Source organism: Halyomorpha halys, unplaced genomic scaffold, assembly GCF_000696795.3.
Source record: "Halyomorpha halys isolate HHAL.00 unplaced genomic scaffold, Hhal_1.1 Scaffold106.1, whole genome shotgun sequence".
NCBI lineage: Eukaryota > Metazoa > Arthropoda > Insecta > Hemiptera > Pentatomidae > Halyomorpha > Halyomorpha halys.
This window is the reverse complement of record NW_027111449.1, coordinates 2,614,413-2,629,889: the sequence shown is the minus strand read 5'-3', so window position 1 is coordinate 2,629,889 and position 15,477 is coordinate 2,614,413. Positions and strand designations below refer to the sequence as shown.

General features: G+C 29.7%; 1 protein-coding gene across 1 annotated transcript in view; it reads left to right on the top strand.

Moving 5' to 3' along the window:
• The window catches only part of Fife (regulating synaptic membrane exocytosis protein fife), a gene marked incomplete in the record, with an annotated part of 393,470 nt that overhangs the window by 307,595 nt on the left and 70,398 nt on the right, over positions 1-15,477 (top strand). The window contains 3 exon segments of the mRNA XM_067049480.1: positions 7,775-7,924; positions 13,506-13,634; positions 13,765-13,846. Coding sequence (XP_066905581.1) covers positions 7,775-7,924; positions 13,506-13,634; positions 13,765-13,846 — 361 coding nt within the window.

Below are 15,477 nucleotides of genomic sequence, written 5' to 3'. Positions count from 1 at the left end.
AATAATAATAATGAATAAATAAAATGAATAATAATAATAAGTAAATAGAGGTAGGGTGACTATGAATTAATTTTATATTTATTAAAAGTTTATAAAATAATGTCCTGCAGCAGTCTGGGCTTCAGTCTTCGGGAAAAAAATAGTTAGATACAGTTGTTTAAAAAGCAACATTTTTTTTACAAATGACTAAAAATCACTATTATGTGAATTTATTTTGAAACATGAAAACTTCTCCTGCCAATGGCGTACTGATGTTTATTAGTGGAAGAGTGAAGGAGGAGTTGTCATTTCCATCATATTCTCCTAAATAAATTCCAAAAATATTAATTTCTCATTGTTTAAAAAAAAAAATTTGATTTATGAAAAACTACATCTCAGGAAATATCAGAAGTACAATAATGTACTTTATAACGTTATCATCCCAAGAGTAGAGGTTTCCCTTGACATTCACCAAAATTGATTAATATTTTATTATATTTATTTCGGTTGCAAAATTCACCAACTTTTACACTTAACTGTAGGAGTACATAGTTGTCATTAACGTAATCAAAAATTGGGGTTAAATAACTGACTTTTTCTCCTCTTTGGCACTTCAAGTTCAGCTGCACTGGAAGGATGTATGTAGAGTGCGATTGGTCGGGATCGAACCTTCCGTTTCGTTAGGCTATTATTATTATTATTGTCAATATTAAACTTAAAAAATATACACAATTATTTAGCAGTCAAAGTATTTTATTCTTCTTTGATGAATGGTACTCAAAGAAAAAAATCTTAACTATCATAGATATAAAGAAATAGGTTTTTACTGATCTTAAAGATGCCAATTTGAAGAACTTCGCTTCTCAATTATGTATAAAAAAGACGTATATATATATCACCGATAGAAAAGTAAATCTAAAGGGCGTTGAGGAAAGAAAAACTTACTCCCTCCTTTATATTCAAATTTAAATTCGAATCGATTCCTCCCTCCACTGCCTCTATTATCGTTATCTTTGATGTATGTGGCAGTACGTAATTACTTATATTTTTTTATAAATTTAAATGAAGCTATCGAAAAAGAGTGCCCGTCCATTATAATTTCCTTTCCTTTTTAATATCAGTTCTTGACTTTACCGCCTCTTGAATCGCCTGCTTATGATCCGCCTGTATTCCATAGACATCACCACTTTATAAACCCTCATCATACTTAAACCCTATATCGTCTAACTATAAGAGTTAAAAACGGATATTGAAAATAAATGCAAAGATAAGGAATGAATGAAGAGATCGACTGATTTGCAAGTTTATTCAAACCCTTTACCTTTGGAACTTTCTCTCTCTATTAATATTCATAATCTAGAAACCGACTAATGGCAGTTTATTAATATTAATTGCTTCTTTTCATTTATTTATTAAAAGAGATGATAGATATTTTACTATTAAAAACTGAATCTAATTAACTTATAAACTGTAATATAGATATTCTGTGCTCGTATTTACATAATATATAATATTTTAATTAACTTCAGGTACTGGAATTTTAAATATATTTGATTTAAAAATGACTCAATTTACAAAATTAAACTCGACAAACTATGCAACATATTCACTAAGAGTAGCACTTCATTTCTGTTTGGCTTGGAACCATAACATAAAAATAATTACTCATTAAGTTCATTAAAAGGTCTAAATTGTTTGTATTCAGAGCATCCGAAAATTTTCTGCATCCATTTTTACTTAAACATTCTACACAATATTTATACAGTTGCATTTATTTGGGTTCCAAGTCAAGTAGGAATCGCAGGGAATGAACTGGCCGATCAGGCTGCAAAGGAAGCACTCACGCTTCCTGGACGGGGAAAAGTAATTTTAACTCCATGAAATGAGCAAATCCCTCGAAAATGAAATCACAGATAAATTGCAATCATTATGGAATGAAAGTTCAAGAAGTAAATTAGAAATGATTAAAAACGATGTCAAGCCCTCGGGTGCCTCCAGCCACTAATGCCGTAAAGGTCATACTCACCAGGCTAGGAATAGGTCACACGAGGCTCACCCACTCCTATTTTATTTCAAAAGAAACGCTTCCGAACTGCCAGTATTTGACAATTCCAAACAATGATTTTATTTTTATTTTTATCCCCCTCCCTTGCCATTTCTGGCATACGGGGTGTGGGTGCAGTGGGGTAGTGCGCTGGGGTTTGCGCATGCCACTGCTCCCAAGGATCACCAATTTTTTTTATTCTATTATTTTTTTCTTTTTTTTTCACTAAGTAAATTTTCTATTAATTTTTTTAATTTAATTTATAAGCATTAAAAATGGTAACCCAGACGAAAACATATAAAAATTTACATAACTATTAATCCAAACAACGATTTGACAATTAGCCATATTTTCCAAGAATGCCCATATTTCACATAACAACTCAATAGCTTACGATTAAACCCAGATATTTCAAAACCCTCAGAGGTGATGATAAAACAGTGAAATTGGTGTTTCAGTTTTTAGAATCAAAAGGTCCACTGATACAAATATAAAATAGTACAGAGAAAAAAAATAAAATAAGAGATTTAATAAGCAAATGTAAGCAAAATTAAATAACTTCTAAATGGCATTTATGACCAATGATGTTTTACGCCACTAAACAAAAACAAACAATATTTGATGATGGTCTTTCCTGAACGACTTCGGTAGCCGATATGAGAAACCCTGATTAAGGTTCATGTTGTTCTTCTTATTAGGCCCCATTAAAACGCTTTTTATTATAATTACGAAAATTTCTTTGTAAATAAAAATAACATTTCAATACCAACAATTTTTTTTAATTTTTACCATTAGTTCACGTTTATTACCTCTCATTTCTTTTTTTTTATTCATGAATAGTGTAGCTTTCGGTGTCCATCACCATATTTTTCTGTATTTAATAATTTAAAACATGTCACCTTATACTACAAAATTACAATAGTTTTCTGTATTATAATTTCTATGTTTTTAATTTCAATTTCAAATTATTCTATTTTAAAAATAATACAGGATAAATTAGCGTATTTTAATGTACGACTTCCTGAAATATGGATATATATTTCGATGGTATGATTTTTTATGGTTAATTTACTTGTCAAAAATATGAATTATATTTAAAAAATACATAGTATTGTAATTTTGTGGTTATATGTAATATTAACTTGTTTTAAATTGTTAAGTACAGATGAACATGATATTGAACTTCTAAAGCTATAGCATGCATAAATAAAAAATAAGAAATGAAAACGCCTAAGGTAATAAACCTGAATGATAAAAATAACATTTAGTTTATAAAAAATTAAATTTGTTTATATATTTAATTACTTTTTAAAATTGCTACAGTAAAATTATTCCTACAAAAGCTAATTCAGATCCCGACCTAATTTGAAATGGATCCGTTTGTGGTCTGTTTATCTATTGAGCCAGTCTACTGAGCGGAAGACTACAATTGTGGTTTAATTGAAGCAGTAATAATTGTATATGTAGGTATGTATAACCTACATTATTATTATTATTATTATTATTATTATTATTATTATTATTACTGCTTTAATTTAAGTTTAATTAAATGGCAATTTTCACTCGATCAGGATATTAGCAAACTCCAAAATAATCATCTTTAGCTAAATGTGACGAATAAAAATAATTTCAGTAACAATAAATCACATCTTAGTTAAAGTTCTAGATCATTAGTTTAACTTTTTAAAAGGGATTTATTGAACTAATAGAAAAACTAACGTTTAACCAATAGGTAAACATAAACTCGGTACAAGGTACTATGACAGCTGACTGGAAGAGACACAATCTTTAGCTGGGCTTAGTATACAAGTACTGATTCTGCAATCAGCGGAAAAGTATAAGGTGTTCGATGAGTAATGTGATTTTTGATTTTATCTCTTGAAAAAAAAAGAAGAAGAAAAAATTCACAAAAATAAGAAAGCTTAAATTGCAGTTCTTATAACAGTCAACAACAGCGGTATCGGTCGCCAGTCATCAACAAACATTCTATATTTTTGTCTTAAAAATTTCTTCTTTTTTTCGATCCTCATAAATAGTTGTGATCTATCTTAAAATTAAAAAAACAGTTTAGAAATCTTTTTTAAAATTTACATTCTTAAAAAATATATAGGTTATTAAAAAAAAAACATAATTAAATTTAACATAAAAAAGGAATTATAAAGACCACAGAGGTCATGGTTTATAAAGTAAAGAAGACATCTGGAGTATGAGCACTTTTCAAAAACATTGTTGTCATTTACTGTTGATAGAAACTCCAAGTATGTAATTTATTCACGGTGAATTCATGTTATCCATTGTTGTTATTTTTTGATATTTATTGTAATTTACAACCATAAAAAAAAATATAATAAGTAAATATGAGGAATGTTTCAAACACTTGATAATCTTCAGAAGGAACCACCCAATGGTGGTACTTCGAACATTAATTTAATTTAGAAGGTCCTGTGTCCATCTTCTTTTTAGACCCCTTGGAGTATTATAGGGGACGGTTTAGGATGAGAGATTAGGAACTAATTGGTTCGGATGGGTAAGGGAGTTTGGAATGAAAAGACGCATATCTATTTCTGGCCAAATCTGCAACGAAAGGGATGTGAAGGTCTTTGTGGATGAGTTTATTTTTGACTTAATAAGGAGCATCAAGGATGGTTGTTATTTTGATAATATAAAACGGCAGCTGGTGTTTCATAAGTTATAATACATAGATATAGGTGGATTTTTAAACAAACTAAATAATGACAAATCTCAACACATAAAACTCGCACTCTATCTTGCCACATTTCCACCAGTTTACATAGATAGCAAACTAACTCAGTAAAATATCTAGGACTAACTTTCGATGGAAGGATGACATGGGACATTTCACAGACGATCCGCCCTAAAATTGAGACAGGACACGTATACTTACTTACTGAAACCCATATGGACACATGGTAAACAAATACATGGAACAGCTAAAAAAAAATCACATGAATATACATTTTAGATTACCCTATCTCCATGGTAAGTCAGTAACAGAACATTGCACACACACCTACTCTACAAGAGAAAATTAAAACATCATACAAGAAATTTCATAAAAAACTATACCACCACACCAATAAACTAGTACAAGATATCACTACCACGAACATTCCAACTTACGGAAGACTAAAAAGTAGCTGGATGAGGGATCCCTTAGTTAAAAAATGAAATCAAGTAAAGTCAGGTGGAGTTACCAATGGGTACTGGTCACTCATGCCATTGTTTTCGTTATTTAGCAAGATATCACATTTGCTGGCTGTCTTTGATCTGAAGACAGATGCGAATAAATAAATTAAGTAAAAAAAAATGTTGCTTTCTAATACAGTGTTAATATTAAAAAGATGTATTAATATTATTAAAAACTATTGGGAAAAATGTTGAATATAATGATTCCAACGAATAACCTGAAAAAAAGTTTAGGAATTTCAGAATCCAAGTACGCTACTTGATATTTGGACCCATTACTACACCTCCTACGTAAGGCAGTCGAGAAAATAAAAGAGTATATTAAAACTAATATATTTTTTTTTTAATTGTAAGTTTTTTAAAGATTTCTAAAGAGGTTTTTATTCGGTTGGCTCTACAGATCTTGTATGCTTGGCCACCCGAACTAGCCTTCTCCATGCCTGCTTGGAGTTATAAAATTATAACAATTCACATTATAAACCATTATTTCAGTTCACACGTAGATCAAATATTTAAGAAATTTGTATGCTCTGAATTTCTTAATAAATAGTTTATCATTCAGGAATGACACTCTCAAAACGCCATTTATTTTTTACATAAGAGCTTTATAAAGTGTATTTATAAGTCATGCTTTATAAAGTAGAGAAGGCATCTGGAGTATGAGCAGTTTTCAAGAACCTTGTCATAAAAAACCTGATGATAGAAAATCTGTTTAGAAATCTTTAAAAATTGTCATTCTTAAAAAAAATAAATAATATATATTAGTTTCAATATATTTTTTTATTTATTAAATAAATCAAACTGTATCCTTGTATAGTCTCAACACTTTTTATTACATCAATACTCCAACGTTTCGGCCATCCTAAGGGACAATCTAAATATTTAACAGCTTATATTATATATTCATTTGTAACAATTCTAACAACAACATAATCACTAACAATACAACATACCTTCAAATATAAATTATCACCTTACATCAAAATTTAAAAATTGTTTTGTAGGCTATTCTGCTCAGGTCATTAATTTTAAATCAAACACACCCTATGAAAAAGTCAATTATTAGAGTCATATTTATTATTAATAAGCTTACCTAAGCTTATGTTTAGTTACCAATTTTTTAACAAAATCCATTAACTTTTAATTTTCAGATAATCCACATTATCACTATCATATAAACAAACTATTTATAACCTTGCACACACTCAGGTCAGCCTTGTTTTTAATTTAATTCAAATTGCATTTTGGTCTCAATTTGTATTATTTTTTTTATTTCTTCGACTGCATTACGTAGGAGGTGTAGTAGTGGATCTAAATTTTAAGTAGTGTATCTTGGATCCCAAACTTTTATACAGATAATTCGTTGGAATCATTATATTCAAATTTTTTCTAATAGCTTTTTATAATTAAATACATTTTTTTTTACATTAACACTATGTTATAAAACAACAATATATTTTTTTACTTACTTTATTTATTCGCACCTGTTTTCAGTTGACAGCCAGCAAATGTATATTTTGCTAAACAACGAAAATTGTTCTTGTTTCATGGATTTTCTATCAATAGTTATTGCCTTGTCATTCTTGAAAACTGCTCATAGTCCAGATGTCTTCTTTATTTTATTATTTCTTAATAATTCCTTTTTTATGTTGACTTTAATTCTATAAACATAACTGGCGTATTGAGATTGTTATTCGTGAATGATAAACTATTTATAAAGAAATTCAGAGCATAAAAATTTCTTAAATGTTTGATCTACAAGTGAACTGAAATAATTATTTGTGATGTGAGTCGTTTGAATTTGATAAATCCAGGCAGACGTGAAGAAGGCTAGTTTGGGAGGCCAAAGATCTACAAGGTCTGCAGAGCAAACCGAAAAAAAAAATTAACAGTATCATGATTGAAATATTTTTGTGAGTAATTTAATGTTAGTGGCATTGTCCAAATACAACCTTCAAACATTTTTTTTTTTAATATCATAAAAATGTATTTATTGTATTTCATTGTTAAATATCTGAGCTTGTTTTCTAGATGCTTATAAAATGAACCCTAATATCTACCTCATACTTTTTCCTTTTACATAACTTATCCTTCAACTACTTTCCTCAATTTTCGTTATAAAAAATACACATTTTTTTTTTTATTATTATTAAAAAATAATTTGATTAGTTAGAAATGATCTAAGTTTACGTAACTGAAAACACTATTGTTTTCTTGTTATATATGATGGATCAAGTTCTTTGAGTTGTACCATTATAACATTAACGAAATAAAAAGACATCTGCTATTTACGAGAACTTAGTCACTAAAAATTGTCTATCTAATGAATTAGCAATAATATTAAACGGCCTCAATAATCTTTTACCCGTTAGAAAAAAAAATCTATCCTTATTTAATTTAGATCCTTTGAATTCGATTCCAATAATATTAATCTTTCATATAAATGGTCATCCAATGTGATACATGGGAGTAATCTTATTTTTCAATTGTTTAAAATATTCTTTTCTTGTAAATACTAACAACTGCTAATATTTATTTGAATAGAGGAACCACCTCAATTGGGAGAAGTGGAACAAGATGATGTCTGGAGAAGGTCACAGGCCTCCAGGAGAAGGAAGTCCAGGGTCCAGAAGCAGCACAGCTACGACGAGGAGACCAAACCAACTGCAGCACCAGCAGCTGAACCAGGGCTGGGTAAATATATCTTACGAATTTTAATGCACTTAATAAAAGTACACCTAATAAAAAGTATAAAACATCTAATAAATTTACTAAATTGATTGAGAAATTTCATCCTAAAGGGGATATCTCGGCTTCCTTCTAATTCACTTTTTCCTTCATCTACAGATAAAGGGTTTGCTACAAAATGGAAGCTGCTTTCATTTTTCAGTTTTTGGAAAACTATAAAAAAAAAAGTCAGAAAATCCTAAATTCTAACTTATTTGAAAAAATCATTTTTGAACAATTTTCTAAAATGTATATATAACAACAGTCACTTTAGTCAAAAATATCACTTCTAGGCGTTAAATAATTTAGTGTGAAGCATAAGTTAGATTGTTGGAGCTTTTTTTTTGCTATAAAATAGATATTCCATTTACTTCTATAAAAAGATTTATTGCAAAAAACAACTAATAATATAAATTATTTATTCAAAACTATAAGTGAAATAGTATAGTTATATAGCCTAGTATCCGATGAATTTATACTTATTTAATTGTCGAATGTATGACTAGCAATGTCCTTAATAGAAAGTCATTTTCGAGTATAACCAGGCAAGTCTTGCTACCCAAATCAGATGCGTTAAATTTTTGGTTCGGTTCTCTCGAACATTAAACAGCTGAGATTTAACCTAAAATTTATAACGGCAAGGTGAATAAAATACGATCCTGACAGGCATGTTTCTAAAACTGACGCAAAATTAAAACGCGCTCAAATATGCCAATTTTTATTCCTATTTCACCTGACTATAAATGGCTGCGATTTGTTCTAAAATATTCAGTACGGCTAAGTGAGTAGAAAACAATGGCGTAAGACTGTCCTGGTAGGTCCGTTTCCACAACTTAAGCAAAAAACCCACGAAAGTTAGGAAAACGCGATGATTAGCAAGACTGAATACTCGATTAGAGCCACGAATTTCTATTTCAAAACTAATGACTAAACTTAACTAAACTAATTTTTTGCCAGAAGATTGTACAAGTTACTCAAAACTACACTAAAATGTGGCTACTTCCTTTTTGTACGAACCTCTACAAATAACACTGATTTTTACAAAAATTCTATCATTTAGTCTCTCTCTCTCCTTATTTTGTAGAGAACTTTTAGGTGCTGAAATATAAGAGATATATAAGTGTTAATTCATTTCTCTCATCTTTATTACCACTTCCTCTCTGTTTTGTACCTTTCAACGTGCCATCATAAACAACATCATCTCATGGTCGCAGTTCTCAACTGCTGAGAGAGCGATATCGATAAATCTCTTCTAGAGATGCCCTCGTTTTTCTTTTCTGTCGACATCAAGAATTTTAGATCTCTTTTTCGTCTTCTAGTGGTTTCGAGTCTTTCCATGCTCATATTATAATTCTATTCCTTCCTCTATATTTTGTTCTATTTATTTATCAACCCTCTGGGTGAGCACATGATTCTTTCTCTACAAATTCGAGACAGATACAAATATAAAAAAAAAAAATACTTGACTATATGTCATAGCGTTAAATTTTTGTTTTTTAAACTTTCTCTTGATTAAAAAATATCTTAATTCAGAGCTTAATCTTCAATAGTACAAATGAAATGTTCTAATATGCAATTTTCAGATTCAAACTAAATCATCTATTGGTAAAATCATAATATTTTTAGAATTATTTTAAATGTTGACAGTCAAATATTTCAATTATACATATAAAAATATTGAAGAAACAATTACATACAGTTATATACAATTAAAAAAAAAAAAAAAACATCACTCTGAACAAATTCAGGAAAAAATACTTTAGCAAATGCCATAACTCAGATGATCTCTCATTAAAGCTTAAAGAAGAAGACACTTTATTACAAAAACTTTATTACAGTCGATTTAACTATATCAGATCCTCTATCCGTTTTAACTAAATGTTTCAAAATTGATTGAGGACGGAGTTTTAGTGGGGTGGGAATTTTGTTTTTGAGGTATTCTATAGATTTTACCGTAAATTGTGGTTAATTTGGAAGAATTCTAATAGTTTTGTGACAGTCTGTAGAACGACTTCAGTAAAGTAACTGCTGTGTATGGTACTATGTTTGGAATATGTTCAATTGACTTATGAGTTGTTTTATAAGATTTATCTTTGTGTTTACAAGACGCTCTCAAGTCTCCCGCTGGTGTACCGAGTTGAAGTGGCTCTATAATCGGCAATACAACCTTGGTGTTTTTCTATTCCAAGTTCTTAAAATAAAAAACCTACCGTTATCCTTCATCTCCTCACTCTTCCTTCATCCCTCCATTCATTAAACACCAAATCCAACCGACTGATTTATGCCCCCTACAGAACCACCTTCTTCAACAAATCCTTCGTCATACGTGCGATCTCCTTCTAGAACTCTCTCCCCATCTCCATTCGCCAATCCTCATCCATTCTTTCCTTTAAACAACACCTATTCCTTCACTTATTGCATAACCAAACCTCCGCATCATTGTAATAAAATAAATAGGCATATATTGATTAACATTATAAATAGTAGTTAAGTCAAGATCTCAATGTAATTACATTTTGCTTACTAGAAACTTTTAAATGCTTCCCAGACAAAAATCATAATATATAAACCATGTATTTATTCTTAGAGGACATATGTCCTGGAATAAAATTATTTTTTTCACTTCATTATATTTCAATAGTATATAAAATCATAAATTTTATTTTTGTCTGATTAGCCACTATTCTGGTAAAGAAGCGGCATAATTCATTTTTGGAGACTGTGGGAATGATAATAAGAATTCTGGCTTCCTGGAAGATAGATGTCTCCACTGGGATAGTTTCCCTCCTATCAGATTCAGATGCCCTTCCAAAGACTGATGTTTACAATATATTCGCTCAGAATCCATATTTCTGAGAGATGAGCTCTTGCTGTTCGATGCCGATCTCATTCACGAACAAATAATATTAAATAGGGCTAAAGCTCTCCCATAGACCCATTAACAATTTTATGATCGGAAAACCTGTTCAGATGATAGTATCATTTGCAATGATTCTCCAAAATTAAAGTTTTAACCAAAAATCATAATTTTAAAATGAAGTAGGTAGGTGATAATTTGATACTGACAGTCTTGTATAAATTTAGGTCCATATGGTTTATTTATTTATTTTTTTCATTTTAAAAAGTGTTTAAATGTTCAATTATGTTATGTATGAAAGTTTCATGTGAATTACTATTAAATTCCTGATTTTTACAATAAATTCTTTAAATTAGATTAGTGATATTTTATGTTTATATATGTTCTATGTTAAATTTATATAATTTTTAAGTTATAACTTTATTATTATTTCTTGTTAATTTAATGAAAGATTGGAAATTTATAACAAACTATTTATCTCTTCTTATAACCGTTTTGAAAAAGCAATAACATTTTATTTTGATATATCAAATGTAACTTGTATTTCCAGTCTATATCGAGGAGGAATTGCTTACAGAACCAACATCAGGTAGGAAATGGAATGGCCTATGGATGTTTGATGTTTGTCTGAACCTTTTTTTTTTTAAATGGAGGAATGGATAGCGTGTGTTGGAAGGACATGAGATAATAAGTTAAGACAATATTATTCTGCACACTGCTAAAAACAACTCAACTTTGACACAACTCCTCACGTTGGATCTATTATATCTGTCCAGTTACTACTTCATTGAAAATTCTGTATTAATTCTATTCTTTCCACTTCACCAATCCCTCTTCGCGTCTACAATTATTCCTAAACACAATTCGTAGATCATTGTGTTGTCGCCAAGCTTTTTTTTCAATATCTGTTCTTTCCATATTTTTTTTTTTTTTTTGAGACTTTACCTTGTAACCCATGTGATAGTTATCGTAAGTTCCGTGTAAATTAAATCTAACAATAACTATTTAAAGATCTATTTTTTTTAATAGTTATTTTATTTTAATAATTATTTACTTTGTTCCAGGAGATAAGAAAAAATATATAGCTATTAAAATGATTAATTTTATTATTAAAATTATTTAATTTACAATTTTTTTTTTCATACCCCCCTGACGAAATAAGTAATTGAATACGTACATATAGGTAGGTATATGTATATCTAGAATTACAAACTACCAAATAAAATTTCGACAGGGGGATACGAAAAAAAATTGTGAATTAAATAATTTTAATAATAATATTAATCATTTTAACAATAATTAAATCATTTAATAATAATGGAGATTACGAAAAAAAAAATGTAAATTAAAAAAAATAAATCTATTTACTATTGTGATTGTAGCTTTCTTTTCTAATAATACAGTTTCTGAAATATTGATAGGACAAATATTAGTCGATTCTCAAATTAGACAATCAGCCCTAATATTCAAAAACTAAAACAGTGTGCTTTTTTATACGGTTTAGTATAACAAGTACATAGCGTGCGTAAAAATCCAAAGTGTTTGCCTGTTAGGTTTGAAATGAAGATGGCGACTGTTAATGTATACAATCCGTGTGTTTTCTTAGTAGTTTTCTATCGAAACATATTGGGTTTGGTAAAATGTTTTCAATACTGGAAATTACATTAAATTTTCTTAAAAAGTAGTGATATAACGTTAATGAACGTGGTATAACATAAAATTTTTGAATTCTGGAGCCGCCTCTTTTATATAACAAATAATTTTCTTCTTCATTTTTGAGCCAATTTAGAGGATTAACTTTTTATATATCCGAATGAATAATTATTCGGTCGGACTCCAAACTTGGACATTGTAGAACAGTATCTTAACCGCCGCTCATCCTTGAACAATATTTCAGTCGTTTCTTTTTCATTATTTTAATAATAAAACTCAAATTATTAATTAATTTATCAATTATTAATTATTAAATATTATTAATATAAATTAATATAAAAATATTATTAAATTATCAAATATTAATTAATTTTATCAAATTATTAATTTAATCAAATAAAACTCAACAAATTAATTTATATATTAATATCTTTACTAAAATTATTATTATCATTATCATCTATACAGAGATCAGAAAATTAATTATTTTCCGATTTATTTAGTTATTTAGTTTCGCTCTCGAATAAGACTTTTTTTTTTTTTGTATTTTTTGTTCATTTCTAACTATTTCAAGAATAATAAACGCTAACTAATTCAAGCATAATGAATACGATACATTATGCTTAATAAATAGCATTGAATGCTTTGGGTAATTAATTATCTTACTCGATTTGAGTTCGTTCAAAACTTCACTTTCTAGTTGGATTTTTTAAAATATTATTTGTGCATAGTTTGGTGTTCCTCATTACTAAAATAATTAACTGGTTCAAAGTAAAATTTAATTACTTCACGCCGAATTTACTTTTTGAGGATGAAAAAATAATTGTGAATATCTTAGTGTCTAACATGGTAAACCCGTTGTTTCTGATACAACTTCTTGTAAAGGAGATTCTATAATGACAATCCAAGAACAGTGCAGACCGCATACCATACTTAGTGTATGGGATCATTAAGGATCCGTAGCTCAGAACCACATTCCCTCGGGATAGAGGACCCGCTGGTTAAGACAAATCCTTAAATCTATATGTTCCTTGACAGGTCTCCCTGCCGCACTACCACGGAGGGCCTCAGCCTACGATGTCTACGCACCTCTGCCAACCACTGCATCCCCCGCAAGGAGGTCATCTTTTAGAGCTCCCCCACAGCAAGAACCTGACGATGGAAACGGTAAGGAAATTATTCAACACAATTTTAGTTTGTACTCGACTCACAATAATCGAGTTTATAAATTATGATTCATATTAGGAATAAAATGTCTATTTAAGTTATGGAAATTCTTAATGTACTTTACTTGCAGGAAGTTCCCCTCTCTCTCCAGAAAACGCTTCAGCTCTTTGTGTTGAGGAAGACAGAAGACAAAGAAGAAGAGGTTCCCAATTGTAAGTTATAAAGCCATTTTCCTCTTTTTTATTCGCCTTACCACATTATGATAACATGTCATTCAAAAGCTTTAGTTCACCTAATATTGAAAAAAAATGTCGTTATTATGGATTTTTAAATCTGACTGATTATCAGAATATTTCTTTTTTTTCCATATTTTTATTGTACAATTTTACATTTATAGACAGTGGTTTTAGGGATTATAGAACTTATTCACATCATATTTACAAATATATGTATTTATTTTCCTGATATATATAATCACATGATAACAATAGAAGAAAAACAATTAATAATACTAATAAAAAAAAATTAAACAAAGTGAAATAATATCTTGAACACAATAATTACTATGTACATTCAGCCTGGAAAACTTCGAACCGTGCTTCCCCCCAGTTATGGAGGAAAGAGCAGGACTCCGTAGGTCCCGGCGCTTCTCTCTCAACCTCGACGCTGTTTTAAAAGCCAGAGGAGTGAAAGATCAGAAAAATATAATATAGTGCTGGTAAAATTAGCACTGTGGAATACATAATTAATGGAAGAAAATAAATTGAATATAGGGTAGTAGCCAGAACAGGGTACAATGGTGGTAGAAAATTAATATTTTTTCTCTAGTGGCTCTTGAAAATAAAATCACAATTTTGATTTTGCCAGCTCATCAGATTCAGCCAGAACTGATGTTGGTGATGCATGATTATTGAATTCTTATTACGGGAGTTCATTTTGGTCTGCCATGTTCCCTTATCCTTGGTCCTGCTCATCACTCCATTTGCATAATATGAATTTTCATAGTTAGTTAATTACATAGTTAAAAAAAAAATTACAATCTTTAGCCCAGCTCTTCTGTTATTTTTGACAACACTGTCCTCCTGGCTTTCCGGATTCCTCATTGCTGGCTTATCCATCCTGGCAATAGCTCCATGGTAAAATATAGTATTCTTTCCCCAAAAAATAATTTTTTTTTTGTTTTTTTAGTAGTTTTCAGATAACCTGGAAATCATAGTAGTTTAAGTCCGTATTCCATCTTAACAAAAAAACAGCCTTTCAAACTTTTGCAAATCGTAATCAATTCACAGCTTCTCTCGTACTTTATTCCTTCAATTTCTAGCTTGTTTTCATAGATTGGTGAAGGAAGAATCATTCTATTTGTTTACTGTTTGAATTTTTTGAAATCGAAAACCACTTTTTAGAAATTTAGCTTATTTGATCTTCAATAGGCGATTTGATATTTAGGACATTATAATTTATTAATCCGGCGATGGTTTAATGTTCTTAAAATGTGGTAATAGTCATTAAGTAGTTGTCTTAAAATTGAAAATACATAAAACCTTTCATATAAGTTGTTTTGTCTCTATTTGGGCATACATCTACGAAGTAATATAATATTGCATTTAGGAAGAAATGGTAAGAAGATGGTGGATCCGATGTGATGATATTCTATAAAATAGAAGCTAAGGGGACAGAGCGAAAGAGGAGCTACCGGCTGACATTGTATTGATCCGTCCACCTGTAGAGCGGGCTCCTATATTTTCCCAACATTTCCATCTATAATCCAATCACCGCCTCCTTAAATTATTCATCAACGGGGATTTGCATTGGGATAGCAAAGTTCTCGTCCGCCAGGTCTTAT